Consider the following 18,022-nt stretch of genomic DNA (forward strand, 5'->3'; position numbering starts at 1 on the left):
ACACAAAGAGCAAATAATACAAAATTATTTTAAAAATATTAATAATCTTGTGCATATTTGGACACAGCTTCACTGTATAAGTTGTAGGGAGTAAAGCTGAAGTTTTGGCAACTGCCAAACAATTTCAGCATATAAATAGTTCAATTTGAATGTACCTGGTTTCACACTTACAACTTTTCATTAAATCAGGCTACTTGAACCTGTTGATTTTGTTATTTGATAGAAACCAGCAGGTGTAGTTACAGTATCTGGGATGATAAGTACAAAATGTGTAAAATTAGGTTAAGAACTAATAAGAAAGCCATAAGAGAACAAAATGGAAAACTTCATTAGAATGTTGGCTAATACTGTGTTCTGATTGTCTTCTTTCTCTTACTCAAAGAGAAATAGATTAAAATTGAAAAAGGTATAACAGGGATGACTGAAGACATAGAACATATTTTGTACTGGGAGTAAACTAGGATTATTTTTAGCCTGAAAATGGTATGATAGAAGTCAGCGAAATCACAAGAGACCCAGAGAAAGTGACCAGGAGATGCTGATTCATGGTCCTAACACGAGATCGAGCTGGCATCACATGAGCTTGCGGATGTGGAACAAACAACTGGGAACAAACAACAGGACTGCAGAAGTGTTTCATTGCACAGTAAGTGTGTGAATTTGAAAATATACTGCCCGTGGACAGGACAGCTGCCAGAAGCACACAATTTCACAATGTAACAGGGCAAACTGACAGATGAAAAATTGAGGGCTACTAAAAATTATGATAATACATCTGGCTGTAGAAATTGAACCACAAAACCAAAAAAAAAACAAAAAAACAAAAAAAAAAAACAAACACAAAAATAAAAAGGGTGCAAAAAGTGGAAATATGGCTTTGCTATTATCTTACCCGGACAGAACTTCTGGTATGAGCCAGTACAGCTGGTTTAGGTCATTAAAATATTGTAACAATTTGCTTGGTACTCAAAAAGTTACTAAGTATGACATAGAAGCTGTCATAACATGGTGCTACCAGGATCCAAACAGTAACATTTGTTGCACTGTCGGGACTTTTGAAACAGAAATGCTATATTGTAAAAATTTACTTTAGATAAGACTTCTTCAAACAGAGGTAAGAAAAATGCCCATCTCATCTATGAACTGTGAGCTGGGTCGCTGTGCAAGATCCCGCGCAGGGTGTGTGTTTGCGGTGTTTGCGGAGTTTGCAGCAGCCGCGGTCTATGCGGGCCGGGCAGCGCTCGCAGCCCCAGCGCCCCTCAGGGCAGCGGGGAAGGCGCCGCCTGGGGCCCGCTGGCCGAGCCGCGGGAAGGGGCGGCTGGGCCGCACGGGGCAGTGGCGGGTTCCCCACCAGCGGCTGTGCCGTGCCGGCTGCTGCCCGGACCTCGGGCATTTCATCGCTGCCGCTGCCACAGGCCGGGTCCCCTCCGTGCCCTTTGTCCCCTACCTGCGCGGGAACCCCGAGCTCGGCCCCGGCCCGGCGCGTCCCCGGCGGCGCGCGGTTGTCATGGCGACGGGCCAGCCGTGATTGACGGCTCGAACAGGCAATCAGCGCCCTGCTCTGCAAACCCGCCCCCGCGGCGGCTGCTTGAAGGGACGCGCCAGGCAAGAACTACTTGTCCCAGCATGCCGTGCGCGGAAAGCCCATCACCGGCGGGGCTCTGGGGCGCGGGGCATGATGGGGTCTGTAGGCGCCAGGCGGCGGCTGTCCCCTCTGCAGCCGGGCCACCCGCGCACCCCAACCCAGGCAGCGCCTCGGTGCTTGCCGGGCAGTGCTGAGGCCGTCTGCCGCTGGGATTGTGGCGATTCGATGCGGTTTGCTAATATGACGATTTGTAATCTATATATTTTGTATCTTGGATGCATAAAAATAATTTAGTTTTCCTTGCTGCAATGTAAAACGCAAGGAGCCCCGGAGTATCTTCCTCCCTGTGCGGAGCACCTGATGCTGGTCCTTGGTGCCACTCCGAGGTCCATCCACCCCTTCTTATGGTAAGCAGGAGGGTCCCTTCTGTCTTCCTTGTCAACCTGTACAGCCAGGAAGTTCCCTTTCTCAAAATGCCCGCTACTCTCCTTGTTTTGGTCTTGGCCTTATTTTATACCAGTGGCAGAAATTAGGCAGCTGAAGACTATGCACAGTTACAACCCGAGGTTTATCCTCTTGTCAGGCAGCCATGCCAAAGGGATCATTTCCGCAGTGCAGTGGGACTGGCGCAGACCCGAGGCTGGAGTCCATTCTCTTTGAAGTTCAGTTAATAACTTTAATAGCTTAATTGTGTAATGAGTGGAATGACTTCAGTATATCCACTGTACCACCAGCTGCCCTTCATAACTACTGTTCTGTGACCTGAAAGCGATTTTGGGGGCTTTTTTTATTTGTTTGTGGGTTTTTTTATGACGGGTGCGACACTGCTGTTTTTAACATTACTTCCCCTTGTGGAGAAGCCTAGGTCAGTAATCTGGAGCCGGCATTCCCATCCTATAGGGAGTATATTACAGTGTGGAGAGCCGCCCGTCACGTGCGGCAGGAGGGAGATGTGCGGCACAAGGTGTCAGAGGCCGCGGGTGCCGGTGTGCACGGCCCGGCACAGCCGAGCCTAGCCCAGCCCGCACAGCACGGCACGACACAGCCGAGCCCGGCAGGGCGCTGCCCGGGGGCCGGGGCGGGCTGGCGGAGGCCGCGGCTCTCCCGCCCAGCCGAGAGGAGCCGGGGGCGGCAGCGGGCACAGCGCTCCCTCGGCCGCCCCCGCGGTGGCGGCGGCCCCCGGAGGCCGGGGAGCGGCAGGAGCGGTGCCGGTGCAGGTACGCGGGGGCCTTTAGCAGCGGGGAGAGGGGCGGGGGTGCGCCCTGGCCCCGGCTTCTCCTTTGGGTGCGGCGGGGAAGGGGTGCCCAGCCCTGAGGGGCAGCGGCTGCCGCGCTCCGGCCTGGCCGGGGACGGCAATGCGGGCGCGTATGGGGATGGCTCCCGCCCCGGCCCTGTGCCATCCGCAAGGCTGCGGCAGCCCGGGCTGGGAGCTGCCGGCAGCGCTGGCAAGGGGAGAGCGGCTGAGGGAAGGGCCCGGCCCGGCCCGGCCCGGCCCGCTGTGACCGGCCCGGCTGCCGAGACCCCGGCCGGGCTGTGGGGCAGCAGGGGGCTGCCCTGTGGGAACGGCGCCTCGAGCCCACCGTGAGGACCAGAAATGCTTTTGGGTTTGTTGGTGTTTGGTTGTTTTTTTTTTTTTTTTTTTTTTTTTTTTTTTTTTTTTTTTTTTTTTAATCTAGCACTGATATTGACAGGACTGTTGCAGGGGCAGAGTAGGGCTTAATTTTAGAAATGCTGGATCAGCTGTCAGTAAGGTGAGTGGAAAGCACAGCAGGCTGTACTCTATCCTGCAGGACAATGGAAGCCTGATAAAATAGGAGCTGAACTTTTCTGGCCTCTGCATGGGCCTGTTCTTAGCGCTGCACTGCTGACTCCAAACTTTTGTTGTGTTCCTGACCTCTGGGGAAATTGAAGGTCTCGAATCATGTCTGAAACAGACTGTTGTTCTTCTGTGTGCAGGGGCTGCTGGAGGAGACTGGATGTGACTGGACATTTGTCTTTGATCAATATCTTGATCAATATCAATATCTTTTTGTTTGAGATATATACAAAACTATTCTTATAGGATTCAAAAATAAGCTGTCCAATAAGGCACACCAGACAGCCCAGGCAGTCTTCTCTGTTCTTAATGTCATCTTAAAAAAAAAAAAATCCTGGCTAGTTCTTTAATATTTTATAAAGCATTTATAAAATGTTTGGGAGTATTTATAAAGCATTTATAAAATGTTGAATTTAGTACCAGATCAAAATGTAAACATGCTGAATACTATGCAGAGTAATGTCTTTAAACACGTTTATAAGGTTCTCATCTAATCTTTTCCCCTCACACTGAGCTCAGATGTGAGCCTCTGGCTAATCATGATTCAATTACCTCTTGTGGTTCATTATCACTGGTGGTTTGCGCTGGGTCTTTTATGGCAAAAGAAAAAGACATAATCCTGCCAAATGACAAGTTAATGCTCTCAGGTGATTTATCTGAATTGCAATTTGTCATGCTCCATTTCCCAGAGTAAACCATGCTAATAGTAATGTATAAGAAAACCTCTGCCTCTCTTGAAAATTCCATTTCTTCCACGGATGGGACATAGGCTTGTAGGTGTGGGGGAAAATACTGGCTACAGCAGTAGATAATTTTTCCAGAAGAGTGCATGGTCATGAGAGGCTTTTAGTGCTCCTCCTGAATCAGGATATCTAGCACATATGCTGTGTTGTCAAGTGAGAGAGGAAGAAGTTTTCAGGAAGTGATCCTGTAAGTCCAAATGGACAGAAATTCCACTATTAAATAAGTGTCCTGGCAGCCTAGCTGTAAGTTTAAGAACTTGGCCTTTTTTTTCTTGAAATTCTGCAGAAAGTGTGCGCTAATATGTGAAAGGTCTGAAATTCAGTGTAACGTGTGAGTGCCTTTCACAGAAGATAACACCTGGAGTCCAGGTTGTTAGTGCAGATTGATCTGCTGCTACTCTATTGATGCTAGCAGGCTTTTCAATGGACAAGGGCTGCTTTTCTTTTCAGAAATGGAGAATCCTGAGGTGGCTGTGAGCAGCTGCAGTGCACATGATGATGAAAACCTTTCCAGCTACAAACGACACTCATCGGTATCACAGGAGGCACTTTTGGAAGACCAGCTTAGAAGGAAGTTAAAATTTTTCTTCATGAACCCGTGTGAGAAATTTTGGGCCAGGGGCAGAAAGCCTTGGAAACTTGGGATTCAGCTACTCAAAATAGTAATGGTTACAGTCCAGGTGAGTACCTATGGAAGCAGGGACTCAGCTTATGGGAAGTCAGATGAATGCAGGTGATGTGCAATTCATGGTGTGGTGCAGAGAAAGGGAAAGGATAGATTGCAAAATTATCTTATTTGCATATATGTGGCTAAGATCCCAGGTGGCCTAATTTTCTCATAAAACTATGGACTGAAAAAAACAGCCCTCCAGTACAGGTGAAAGGAGCTGTGTTTAAGGGCTCAACTTGACCTTTTAGTTTACTTTCTTTTTCTTTGCCATTTCTCCCCCAAAGGATGATGCATCTGTTACCCCAATACCCACTTCACTGTTGTGTTTGAGGGAAGGAGAAGTTGTTTCTGTTTCAATATCACAGTGATAAGAACTGAAATTGGTGACTTTTTTCTTTTTTTTTTTTTTTGTTTCGCTTTTACCTTGCATATGGCATACAAACTCTTGCATTGAAAAAACCCTCAGAAATTCTTCCTCTCACCCAGCCTTGCACCAGAGATTCCATATAACTCATGTATCTACTGCTCAAAACAATTGTTTGTCTCAAAGTTCTGTGGTTAAGGCAGAAGAAAGTTTTCACAAAACCTTTCTAAGTCCTCAGATGATCCTTCAGAGTTGCCCACATGTGATTTCCCTTTATGGTCATGCCAGTGCTATGGCAATACATGTATAGAAAAAAATGTTTTCTTTCCATTTGCATGAATGATGGCACAAACTGCAGAAAAGTTCTCCTGCTGTGCATCTGGCAGCATGTTTGTGTCCCTTACTGTTTCATTTTTAAATGTGTCATCATTTTCTGATTGTCATCTCTCCCATTTTGCAACTAAAAGTAAAATTTGATTATGGAAGAATCCAGTAAGAAAGGAACTAATGCTGATTTCATATTTTCAGAGAAAATCTGCCTTGTGGTAATGCAGTCTGTGCACTGTTGGTTTGTTGGTGTATTCCTGTGGGCTGAGCTTGCCTACAGAGCATTTCAGTATCTCTGTAACTGGGTTACCCTTATCAAAACCTGCATATCCAGTTTGCACCATGGCCATAAATCTGCAGAGTACTGATTCAGACTTATCTCTGATGAGTTTCTTCACAATACACCTGACACCAGATTTGAAACAACTGTCAAGCAATTGTGAGCTCCCAGAAACAATACGTCTTGTACTGCTAGAAACCTTTTCCAGTCTGGATAGCAGCTAACAGTTTTGTGCTCAATTTCCATGAACGGTTGCAATATATATTTTTAACCAGCTTCAGGTGTTAGTCTGTTACAAGCACAGCTTTGGTGAATTATTCTCAAAGCACTTTTCACTGAAACTTGATTGAGAGATGTTTGTTTTCCTGAGTTGTCCTCAATTTCCCTTTTGTGGACTGGAATAAGGACTTCAAAGTGGGGTCTTGTGAAGTCTGGTCCTGCCTTTTTGGCTGAGGAACAATGATATTCCCCCAGGGCAAGTCAATTGAGCCAGGCCCAGCTAACAAAGCATTTGTAACAGTATATAGGGAGCTCAAACCTGAGATGGTATCATTTTCTTTGTGAAAATTCAAGTCCTTGGCCAAGATGCTGTAAACATGTTAGAGGCACATTGTGAAACCCACTGTTTCCTTAAAGTCAAGCTTTCATTTCAGCAGCTGTGGGATGGAGCCTGCATGTAACTGCTGTGTCTACCAGTGAGGCAAAAGGCTGGCTGTTCATAGAACAGGTTCATGTGTTAATCCAGAAGCCAACTCTGTCTTTGAACAGGAAATATATGTCTTTTTCAGCTGGTGGTTTTTGGACTGAGCAACCAAATGGTGGTTGCCTTCAAAGAAGAGAACACTGTTGCATTCAAACACCTGTTCTTGAAAGGATACATGGACAGAATGGATGATACCTATGCTGTATACACACAAACAGATGTCTATGACCAGATATTCTTTGCAATAAACCAGGTAGGAATTGCTGCTGCAATATGTACAATATATATGATCTTTGCCTGGGCACCTCTTTTTGAATTGAACTTCTGTGCCAATTCCTTACGACTAAAACATCAACTCATTTAGGTTTTCTGTCATTGCTAGAGCACTGTAATGTGGTAACATCCTTAAAGCTAATCGGTGTACTGGTTCTACACTAAAAGCACCCCTTGGATTTTAGCCAGAATCATTTGCAGGTAACAAATTAGGCTTTCTAGTAAAGATTGGAAGGAGAAAAACATAATATACAAAAAGGTATTTAGATCCAAATCCTGTACTTAGTGTTTTTGTCAAATAACTTAAGATATTTGAGGACTCTGCTGTTGTGTGCTTTAGGTTTCACAGTTCTTTAAATGATGTTTTAAATAAAAGAGATGGGTTATAACCAATCCAAACACTTCTGCTTTGCTTTGTTTCATTGTTTTGTTTTGCTTTGTTTTGTTTTTTTTTTTTCTCAGAGACTAACAGTTTTGTTGCTATTTAAATTGGTTTGTTTGTTTTGGACTTTAGTACCTCCAGCTGCCCAACATCTCTGTTGGAAATCATGCTTATGAGAAGAGAGGAGCAGAGGAGACACCTCTGGCTGTTTGTCAGCAGTTCTACAAGCGAGGAATCATCTGTCCTGGAAACGACACCTTTGACATAGACCCAGAGATTGTGACTGGTGATGAACCTGATCTATTTTATCAGTTCTTTGGGAGGATGGGACCTACATTTTTGATAAATTCTTTTAAAAACTTTACAGTATGATATAGTCTTATCACATAATCTGTATTGAACTTACTACCAGCCAAAACTGGTAAGAAAAGTTCTGTTTAACTAACCCTCACCTCCAATGTCTAATGCCACAAAGAAATGATGGGCCTTTGGCACTGGTGACCATGTAATACAAGTGTTTGGGGCTAATTTTCAGGAGTGATCCCTGCGAATTCAGGATGAGTAGCTTGGCTGGTGTTGAAGGAAGCCAGTGTATTTGTCAGTTGGCTTCTCAGATGACTCCTCACTCAAGTGTGCTATCTTGTCTGGTGTAGCCAACAGCTCATAACAGCCTCGGGAGTGGGACAGGCAGATTACAGTTAAAGAGCCTGATAATCCATGAGATATTGTTGTGAGTCCTTATCCATTCCAGACTGCTTGTACATTGAGCCAACGACTTCTCTGCACAACGCCACGATGGGAAAGCACAATTTGAATTTCACTCTGGATTTCCCCAGGTGAGGAGCAAAGAGCACCCCCTGTGTGGGGGTTTTGGTGCATTCTCCCTGTGCAGGGCTAAGCTGAAGCTCTGTTGCAGGCTGGTGGCAGTGCAGCTCATGTTCAATCTGAAGGCAATCAACCTCCAGACCGTTCGTCACCACGAGCTCCCCGACTGCTACGATTTCACTCTGCGGGTATGTGGAAGCCTGCCACGTGTGCTTCTGTTCAAAACCAGAAAATGACTTCCTGCTTTACTGCACACAGCACAGGCATTTTCTGAAGAGTGTTGAGTACCACTGGGTCAGTGGTGCCTGGATTACTCTGGTATGGCTTAGTGTACCCTGTAAATAACCAGCAATTGTCACTGTGGGAGGTTAAGCTTTGAGTGCTCCTGATGTGGTCCTGAAGTACTTGCTTGGCTTACAGCCACTTGTGCTCTAATCCATCTGAAGTCTAATGGAAGTGTAAATCTCTTCTCTTTAGAGATGCTTCTGGGAAAGGTTGTTTTCAGATCATAGAGGAATGAGAATGCAGTTAAAAAAATTCACTAGTAAAACTAGTTGATCAAACAATTTGTGGGAAATACATGGTTCAGCAGATTTGTCTTTCATTTTGACACCACTTATTTGAAGATACTTGAATTAGTTTAAGCTTAGAAATGTTTTGTCACTTCTCCCCTAGGAGAGTTATTCTGCATCATTATGCAGGCTTAGCAATACAGTGGGCTAATATGTAATTGTTTAACTTTTTAAAGACATGCATATTTTCTTTATTTGTTGTTTTTAATACAGATCGTGTTCGATAATAAAGCACACAGTGGAAGAATTAAAATAAGTCTAGACAATGACATAGCAATCAGGGAATGTAAAGACTGGCATGTTTCTGGATCAAGTAAGTGACATAAATGTGTTCAAATTTTCATGCTGAAATTTTGTCCATTAGCACAATGTTTGTTAACCTTTTTCTTTATAGATATGTGAGATACCATCTCTAGTATGTGCACTCTATATCTGATTTTCTAAGAATTTGTTGTTCTTCAACTCCTGATCTGAAAACCTGGGAATCCAGTCACACCATTACTTTCTGTAGCAGGTCTCAAGGCTTGCACCACTGATAATGTCAAACCAAACTTTGTCAATGCCTCACTGTGCATCCTTCTCTCTTTTGCTACTGAACACTCTGCTCATTTCTTAAGGCGGAGTTGTGAAATGTTCTAGCACCAGGCAACAGGACACATGATAGTGGTTGAAAGTTGAAGCTGATTTACTCCTATTTCAGGACTTAGCACCAGGAAAGACAAGGAAGCATTGTTGGTAAAGCTTGCTGGAGTGGAATGGCTAGAAACTCTTCTTATTGTTGGTTAAATGCCATTTGCTGTGTATTTGGCTGTAACTGAGGTACACAGGATAGTTAAATTTCTTATACAATCACTCACAAGAATCAGCCACCTTTGTTGGCAGATATTTGGCCCCGGTCAAAACATCATCTTTTTTCATTAGCAAAAAGGATCTCTTTGGCAGTCACAGCCCCGGTACCGGGCCGGCGGCTGCCGTGCCAGCAGTGCCCAGCGGGCGGCGCTGCCGCGCCCGCGCTGGTGCCGCAGACACGGGGCCGCTCCCGGAGCCCCTCGCTGACCTCCTGAAATCTTTCAGCATTAAACATCTCATCTTTCTGCTGTCTCACCTCTTTTCAGCTGTATGGTAGGTATTAAAAACAAACAAACAGAAATATTTGGTGCAATGTTTAACATTAGATGATCAAGAATGTAAATTTTAGTAATGTAAGGGATGGAGAACTCATGTCTAACTCAATGCTCATCTTGACTAGCTGAGCAATAGTACAAGTTATCTGCACTGCTGTAGGACAGAAAAAGCTGATTATTAAATACTGATCTGAGAGGGAAGATACATATAATAATGTTCCTAGGATTAAAAAAAAAATCTGTACAGCTCTATGACTCCAAAGGCCATTCCAGTCCCTGTAAAATGATTAACTTTCACCTGTAATCCTGCAGGGCTGTAAGACGCACTCACACTTTGGTATATTTTTGATGTGGTATCAACCCTCCTAAATTTATTGAAGTGGTTTCTGTAGTGCAGATGCACTTCTGTCTCTCATAAAATATGTCAGATGAACTTTTGTTGGAAAAAATACTACAATTTTTCTTAATTCAGTTGTATAAATACAGTTAACATCAAAACTTGATTTTTACTTCAGTGATGATCGACAAGAATAAAGGCACTGTAAACATGTACATTTTTGTTCTTGCAGTACAGAAGAACACTCATTACATGATGATCTTCGATGCTTTTGTCATATTGACTTGTCTGACTTCATTGATCCTTTGCACACGATCAGTGATTAAAGGAATTTGGCTCCAAAGGGTGGGTACAGCTCCTTCTTTGGAAAGCCTTGTCTTGTGTAAGCCTGATTAACTGTTTTCTTTCCTACTTTCCCCTAGGAATTTGTAAGCTTTTTCCTGTATTATTATAAGAAAGAAGTATCTTTCAATGATCAAATGGAATTTGTCAATGGATGGTACATCCTGATTATAGTTAGTGATGTCCTAACTATTGTTGGATCAACTCTAAAGATGGAGATACAAGCTAAGGTAGGAAAACTGTTTCTGTCCAGCCTAGGTTTAAATCTCTCTGAGGACTTTAGGCTGGCTGTAATTGCTTCTGAGTGGCATGATATTTTAAAACTCTACCTTCTCCTCCAGAATTGCAACTCATGCATGTTGTTTCTAGTAGCAAGATTTAAAAACTCCAAATATCACTCTATATTTTAGTGCTGAATTATTTTTGCTCCCTGTGACTCTGAGGAATAAAATGTAATTTGTCTCTGACTTCCTCCCTTCCTCACTTATATTTGCTCATTTGATGAATTTCTTCAAATTTAGGATTTAACTTTTGGAACTCTGTTTACAAGTGTTTAACAGAGTCTCTCTCCTTAAATATCACTTTGCTGCTTTCCCAGCTTCTGTTTTCCAGCATGTATGTAACAGTCAGCCACAGCAGGGTCTGGGCTTTCACTTTCTAAAATAGACTTGATATGGACAAAACTCAAAACTTGTAAAACATTATGTTCTGCAGAATTAAGAAAGAAAAATTATTATAATATGCTATCCTGAGGCACTTTGATATTCAGATAATACTGGTCTTCACAAAGTCTGTAGCAGACTTTGAAGTGTGACATTGCAACATAGTGAACTTTGGACACTCGTGATGAGAGAATGGGTCTGAAATCCATCTGCTGACAGCTTGGCTATCACAAACAGCCTGTACAAATTGCCCTTCTCACCACAGGACCTATAAACTCACTGAGAGTAGAAAGAAGCTGTGAGGAAGCTGGCCAAGACAAGAGATAGCTCCATCCTGCTTTGGGAAAAGCAAAAAAGAGAACAAGATTGGAATAAGACCTTGCCTTTGGGATTCCTATATCTTACATTATACATACATCTATTTATATATGCAAGAGTATTTTACTAAAACTCCTCTCTACAGGTACATTTTGGTCCATTTGTGCAACTTTGTGGACCATAATGACAAGATCCTGTTCCATGTTACTGTATGAAAGTGGTTGAATCACAAGTTCACATTAAAATAGCCTAAATTTGTTTCTTGTTAAGTTCTAAATGAATTATGCTGATAGGAAAGACTAGCATTAATATCCATTGCCAATATCTATTATTTTTGTTTTATTCTTAGGAGAATAGAAACAGAAATGAATGAAAACTTCTTTTCAAATAAGCTGTCACGATCCATGTCAGAGTAGAGCTGCAGTTCAGGAACAGAGTACATGCTAATTTGGATGAAAACAGGCCAGTATCTATAGGTGGAAAAACCAGCAAAATAGAATTCAGATAGAATTCATTAGAAGCTAATTAGTCTTCTCCTTGATAGCTTTATATAGCTCATAGTTCCCAACTACATAACAAGATCCTCCTGAGTTTTTATCTGAGCAATGCTGACAAGTCATGCTAGTTTTTACAAAGAGCTTTTCCTACCTAGTGGAAGAACTTTATTTGTTCTTTGTCATGTTCATACTGTCCATTGGGTTGCAGTGCAGAGATTCCTAAGATGCTCTGAGGAATCTGTCAATGCAGGTTCTAGAAGCTGTTGCTGCAAGTCTGGAAGCAGCATGAAAATGTTTGCAGTGCCACTGCGGATCTTGGTGAGCTGGGTACAGAGGAGGTGTCTGTGCTTCTGCAGTGCACCTGCACTCTTGGCCTTGCAAATGAAGCTCATCTTGTTAGAATCTGTTTTACAAACAGCCATGTGTAAAGGCATGAGCAACTCATTAAATGAGTTGCACTTCAAAGTGCCCCTGCTCTTTCATGGAACCTCTCTCTAATGTATATTGCCTCAAACTAATTTCTAATTGGAGAGAGTTTGCCAAAGGAAAAATGTTTCTAAACAAATTTTTGTGATAATGAGAGTCATTATTTAGAATCTGTCAGTTGTTACAATAATTAATTATTTCCTTTTTTTTTTTTTTTTTGCTTCTTCTCTTGCTTTTTTTCAGAGTCTGACAAGTTATGATGTCTGCAGCATACTCTTAGGAATATCTACCATGCTTGTGTGGCTTGGAGTCATTCGCTACCTAGGTTTCTTTCAGAAGTATAATGTAAGGATCTCCTGGGATCTTCATATTGTTGGTATTTATTCTGTTTGTTGCTATAAGAGGACTGGAGGAAGTTTCTGGTTGAATTCTAACTGTTTGCATTGCTTTGTGCAGCTTCTCATCCTAACACTGCGAGCAGCATTACCCAATGTAATGAGGTTCTGCTGCTGTGCTGCTATGATCTACCTGGGCTATTGCTTCTGTGGATGGATTGTACTGGGACCATACCACGTGAAGGTAATGTTCTGACCATGAGAAAAGATAGCTTGAATAACAGAATGAGAGGTGACTACTGCTGTTTTCTAGTTCTCCATGTCAAGGCTTCCCTTAATGTAAAAATAGTGCATCTTCAACATGATGCTGCTCTGTTTGAGGAGTCTGACTTCCATGACTCAATCAGACTTTCCTCAAGTTATGAAAGCTCCAAGTCAGAAGTGGAAGCTGCCGTGACTCCCAATCACATGCTGATATTTTAAGAAATAATTTCCATTTTGCAGAACACGAGTATCAGACTAAAACTTAGGAGACTTCATGCTTATCCCTCTTATGAGAGAAGTTTGCTTATCTGAATTGAATGTGCATGCATATAGGAGGTGCCAAGCTGTTTGTTCCTCAGATGTTTTACTGTTTGCACCTTGTCATCCCCTGGGTGTAGGAAGAGATCTGAGGCAGCCAGTCATCTCAGTGAATGTTCTTCATGTTATGTACAGTCTTTGTGTCCAAATAAAGCAGTGACAAAGCCTTGTCTTCCCTCCTCTAGTTTCGCACTCTGAACATGGTTTCTGAATGCCTTTTTTCATTGATCAATGGAGATGACATGTTTGCCACCTTTGCACAAATGCAGCAGAAAAGTTACTTGGTTTGGTTATTCAGTAGGATCTACCTCTACTCCTTCATCAGTCTGTTCATCTACATGGTGCTGAGTCTCTTCATTGCACTCATTACAGATACATATGAAACAGTCAAGGTAAGCACAGACTCTTCATTTGGAATAACAGTGCAAGATTGGGGCTATCAACCTGTCATCTCCCTCAATCTTTTAACTTGCAGTGCATGCCAATCTAAAGAATAAATATAATTGCTACTTCTGAGGGTGCAAATTGATGATGGGAGGGTTTTCAATCTCTCTCTACTTTGTTTTTTCTTAAAAAATGTGTTTTTCTGCTCCAATGGAAGCTAAATATCAACTAAACAACACTATTTTCACATTAGGTTCTGTGAATCTTCCAATTTCAGACTTGAGCAGTGTCAAAAGTGGTCTGGAGAGAATTTGGGTTGGTGTAGGTTTTAGCCTTGTTAAAAGTTTAACGAATTATCAATTTTTAGCACTATCAGCAAGATGGCTTTCCAGAGACAGAACTTCAGAAATTTATATCACAGTGCAAAGACTCACCAAACTCTGGGAAATACAGGTTAGAGGAGGAAAGTTCTGCATCACTCTTCTGCTGTTGTAATGGTATGTATCTATATTAAAATTACCTATTAAGGTATATACAAAAACAATGTGCTAAAAAATGTCCCTGGTACAATGTTTATGAAAAGTACTTAAATTTTGGGAGAAGTTGTATATGTGGGAGAAACCCACTCAAAAATCCCAAACTATTTCTAATGAACAGAGAACTTCAGCAAAATGTCTACAGCCAACAATTTTCTTAGAAAATGTGAGGGAACTTCCAAATTAAGAAGCACTTAATGCAAAAAATTATACAGAAAGTAAGATAAGACATACAGTAACTTGGGAACCCCATAAGTGTAATGTGTAGGCATTAACATTTCCTGTAGTCACTGTGACAGGCAGGACTAAGAGAACTCCTTCAGTGTCCTCTTATCCACTTTGTAATCACAGCTTGTGCAGGTCACAGGCCTGAAACTTGGGGAGAAAATCAGCTTGTCAAGGTTTTCAGACAGCATGCCGTTTAAGATACTACCACAGCGCTTGGAAAACATTGCCTAACTCCCATTATGGAGGGAAAATGCTTCAGTTATTTGAAGTTGTGTTTCTTCAGGAATACTGATTGCAGGATATATGGTTTATATTTAACCTGCCTGGCAACAAGTCTGAGTCTTCCTTGCTGAAGAGGCTTTTGGTGGGGGAGCTGGAAAATATTTGCCTCTTGATTAAAAAGATCAAAGGTGCAACTCCTTGGTATTGGGCTTTTCTGGTGGGCAGTGTTGTTGCATGCCTGATAGAACACGTTTATGAGAGGGAGGAGATGGGGATGTATTTTGGAGCAAGGAGATGACAGAGCCTGCTGTGAGCCAGCCCCTGTTCTGAGCGAGTGTTTTGCTGGAGATAAAAGTGTGGGATGAAGCAGAGCAGGGCATCTTGCTCCTGGGTGAAGGGCATGGACACATTAATATTTCCTTTTCTGCACACACCTCTCAGTTTAACCAGACAAGAAAGCCACCAGAAGATGGGTCAGGGTGGGGATGTAATAATCTTCCAACTGACTGTGCAGTGGGGATCAGGCATCTAGGAGAGCAGTCTCATATTCAGAATGTTTTCTGGTGGTTCATAGCAGTTTCTTGTCAATGGATGTCAAATTATTAATAGTTCAGTTGCATTTTTAAGGCTCCTTGTACAGTGAAACTGTTTTGATGCATGTACCTGACAACTTCCCCCTCCTCTCTTGTACAGGTTGTAGTGGACATATTTAATGGATTGTGGGAGTGTATCATGGAGGCTTTGAAGCAGCACACATTGCAAGAACTTGACAATGGAGCTGGTGGAAAACCTTATTTCTGAAGACTTAATTTGCTTTTCTCAAAAAACAGTGTAAGCCTATGGCAGAAGTTTATGCTAAACTTACAGACTTTTGATTGGACACACTGCTACTTCAGGGGGTTTGGGGATGGTTTTTAGTAGTTTTATTCTATTTGATTCCTTAGTTAAATTATGCTAGAATGCAAATGGCATAAAAACCTGTTTGTGTTCAGAGACTTGGCTAGATTATAGAAGTAGAATATAAATGTAGTAACTTCAACTCTAAGTAGAGCTAGTGCCAGACATCTTCAGCTTTGAACACCAACCTAGCCCTCAGTACTGCAGGCATTATCTGTCTGTGGCTGACCTGTTACTGAAGGAATGAAAGCTCACTAGAGCCCTCAGCATTTTTTGGTTTTTTGCACTCACATAGTAAAAATAAATACTATGAAATTTAGTGTAATTTGTTTCTGGAGTCATTACACTGAGTTGATACACAAACCACTCAAATATAGCTGAAAGCACAAAATAAATATTTCTTTAAACACAAGTACCACTGAATCTAAGTGGCAATCTATTCTCAGAGAGGCTGGGATGTGCCAGGCTGAACTGAAGTTCCAGGGATGAGCTGAGTGGAAAAAGTTCTCATGTATCAAGCACTGGGCAGAGTCAGTTACAGTCTTCAGCTTAACAGTGTTTGGATCTTACATTTTTAGAGGGAAAATCAGACAAAAACACTTTCAAAATACCTATTTTTAAAAAAAAATTGAAATCTTCCTCTGGCATACAGGTCTGTAAACCTGAAGTCTAAACTGATTTAAAGACACAGGGTATTTGTTTGAGTCTAATCTCTCCACACTTTAGAAACTGGATGTTTCCTAGCAGCCTAATAATCTGCTACTGTCAGTGGCTGGATGAAACATTAGCTCGTACAGAAGTTCAGTTTTGACAACTTAGTTTATATTCTTTGTTGATTGTGATACTATTTAATGGATGCCTTATTTTATAAAGTCTATTCACTCTGGGAGCAGAATAGAAAACTAAAGGGAAGCATATTTTAGAGAATTTGCATTTGTGAGCAGCATTGCTGCAGCTGTGTGTGACAATGCATCATGCTGTAGAGGACACTAAACATGTTCTGTCTGAATGCTTACACATTTTAAATGTGCTACAATAAACACTTACAGCTGCAGTAAGTATTGAGTGTGTCAGATTTCATTCTAAGAGTAAATATGTTGCCAGGTTAATATAGGAGTTTTGTTTTTTAATAATGCTATGCAATTTCTGGCATGAAATGGAGAGTGGAGTGTGTGAACTTGGATTTCCTATGGCCATGCCAGTTCCTGTGGACCCTGGTGAAGACGTGCTTCCAGCTGATGTTTAACAGCATTTCAGAATTTGCCATAGAAACAAATATTCAAGTATTTAACCTTACACTAAAAACACCCCTCAAATTCAGCATAGGCAGAACAGATTATTCACAGTATCTGAAAGTTTTGTGTACTGAGGTCCTTCTCTTTCAAAACCTAAAACTGAAGACTTTTCAAGAAGACACAAGGCAGTCTTGCCTCAAAAAGCAAATATGAAGTGACCATGTTTTCTCTTGACACGATTAACTCCTTATGGATCTTTGACAATGCACAAAATATAATGTGCACATCTCTATTGTGTACAGTGATTGATGTAAGGAGCTCTGGCAAGGGTGGCAAGCACTTTAAGATCAATGTAATGCAGAAGGCAGACTTGCATGGCTTTTTCATACAGAGTTAAGAGAAAGCAAAGATTAATAATTCACTTAAAATGCAGGTACATTTTGTAAAGAGCTATGGAATACTTTGCCAATACAATTATAAAGCAAAAAATGGTCTGATTTCATTTAGAAATGGGATAGAACATGTGCTTTGTCACCATTAACTTACTGACTTGGCAGCAAGTTTCAAGAAAATTTGACAGAGCTCTAAAGTATCAAATTCTTACAGAGTTTTAGAATAACAGAGAGAAAGCATGTTAATAGAAACCTGCAGTATGAGCATAAGGCATGGAAATCAACAGGTGACCACAAAGCAGGAAAATACACTGTATACAGAGTCTTTCTATTACTAATACAAGTGGTGAAGCCTTCCACTGAAGATTGGTTTCTGTTGCCTGAAGTGAAGCACTGGAAATCCCTGGTAGATCTTTAAGTGATGACAGGTGCTTGTGCTACAGCTAAAAAGTCAATAAACTGAGATGCAGAAATTACTAGGAAAACCAAGGTCTGTGTTACTGCTGCTGGATTCCATAACTTTTAATTTAGCATTGCTGGGAGTTTTGTGGGTTTGGGGAGGAAAGAATTGATAAATTACAAGTTGCCTTCAGACAGTAGTGGGCAGGGGCAGACTGTGAGGCCAGAGGGGAGGGCTAGCTAAAAGAAGGAGAAGGATGTTTAAAGCAAGGATAGGATGGGGTGAGGGGAAAGAAAGGGACTGCTTATAAATTTAGCAGGGCAGCAATCGTGTATTTCTGGCTATGGGTGCAGGCTGTTACACTGGGAAAGAAGAACAGTACCCTGAAAGGTTACAGGCTTCCAACTGCTCAAAATGTCCAGTTCTGACTGGGAAAATAAATGCTGCTTGTATTATATATATGATACTTACATTCTGGGTTTTTTTAAAGAAAGAAGCAAACACTCAAACTTGCATTGTTCACCTTGGTGCTACTGCTGCAGTCTAAGTGCTTACTTGTCCAGGT

At 42.0% G+C, this 18,022-nt stretch overlaps 2 protein-coding genes across 8 annotated transcripts in view; one reads left to right on the plus strand and one right to left on the minus strand.

Annotated features, from left to right (window-relative positions):
* Positions 1–1,513, minus strand: part of DNAI3 (dynein axonemal intermediate chain 3) — a 30,874-nt gene extending 29,361 nt beyond the window's left edge. For 2 of the 5 annotated variants that reach the window (XM_063165780.1, XM_063165779.1), the window contains exon 1: positions 1,448–1,502. The gene's annotated coding sequence lies outside the window, so the exon portion shown is untranslated. Of the gene's footprint in view, positions 1–1,447 lie in introns of all 5 variants that reach the window. The other 3 variants (XM_063165782.1, XM_063165781.1, XM_063165783.1) reach the window with 3 other exon arrangements.
* Positions 1,514–1,727: 214 nt separating this feature from the next.
* On the plus strand, positions 1,728–16,488 carry MCOLN3 (mucolipin TRP cation channel 3). 3 transcript variants are annotated; one of them, XM_063165784.1, is made up of 14 exons: positions 1,728–1,992; positions 4,595–4,824; positions 6,574–6,741; positions 7,276–7,429; positions 7,895–7,979; positions 8,060–8,156; positions 8,754–8,853; positions 10,234–10,346; positions 10,424–10,573; positions 12,490–12,591; positions 12,703–12,825; positions 13,349–13,555; positions 13,915–14,044; positions 15,227–16,488. In XM_063165784.1, exons 2-14 carry the CDS (start codon positions 4,597–4,599, stop codon positions 15,244–15,246), a joined length of 1,677 nt encoding a protein of 558 aa, XP_063021854.1. In that variant the 5' UTR covers positions 1,728–1,992; positions 4,595–4,596; the 3' UTR covers positions 15,247–16,488. The 3 variants fall into 3 exon arrangements, with proteins under 3 accessions (XP_063021854.1, XP_063021856.1, XP_063021857.1); XM_063165786.1 differs by lacking the exon at positions 1,728–1,992 and adding an exon at positions 2,746–2,802; XM_063165787.1 differs by lacking the exons at positions 1,728–1,992; positions 13,915–14,044; positions 15,227–16,488 and having other exon boundaries at positions 12,490–12,622; positions 13,349–13,517.
* The last annotated feature ends 1,534 nt before the right edge of the window (positions 16,489–18,022 follow it).

This window comes from Melospiza melodia, chromosome 11 (assembly GCF_035770615.1).
Source record: "Melospiza melodia melodia isolate bMelMel2 chromosome 11, bMelMel2.pri, whole genome shotgun sequence".
Lineage (NCBI taxonomy): Eukaryota > Metazoa > Chordata > Aves > Passeriformes > Passerellidae > Melospiza > Melospiza melodia.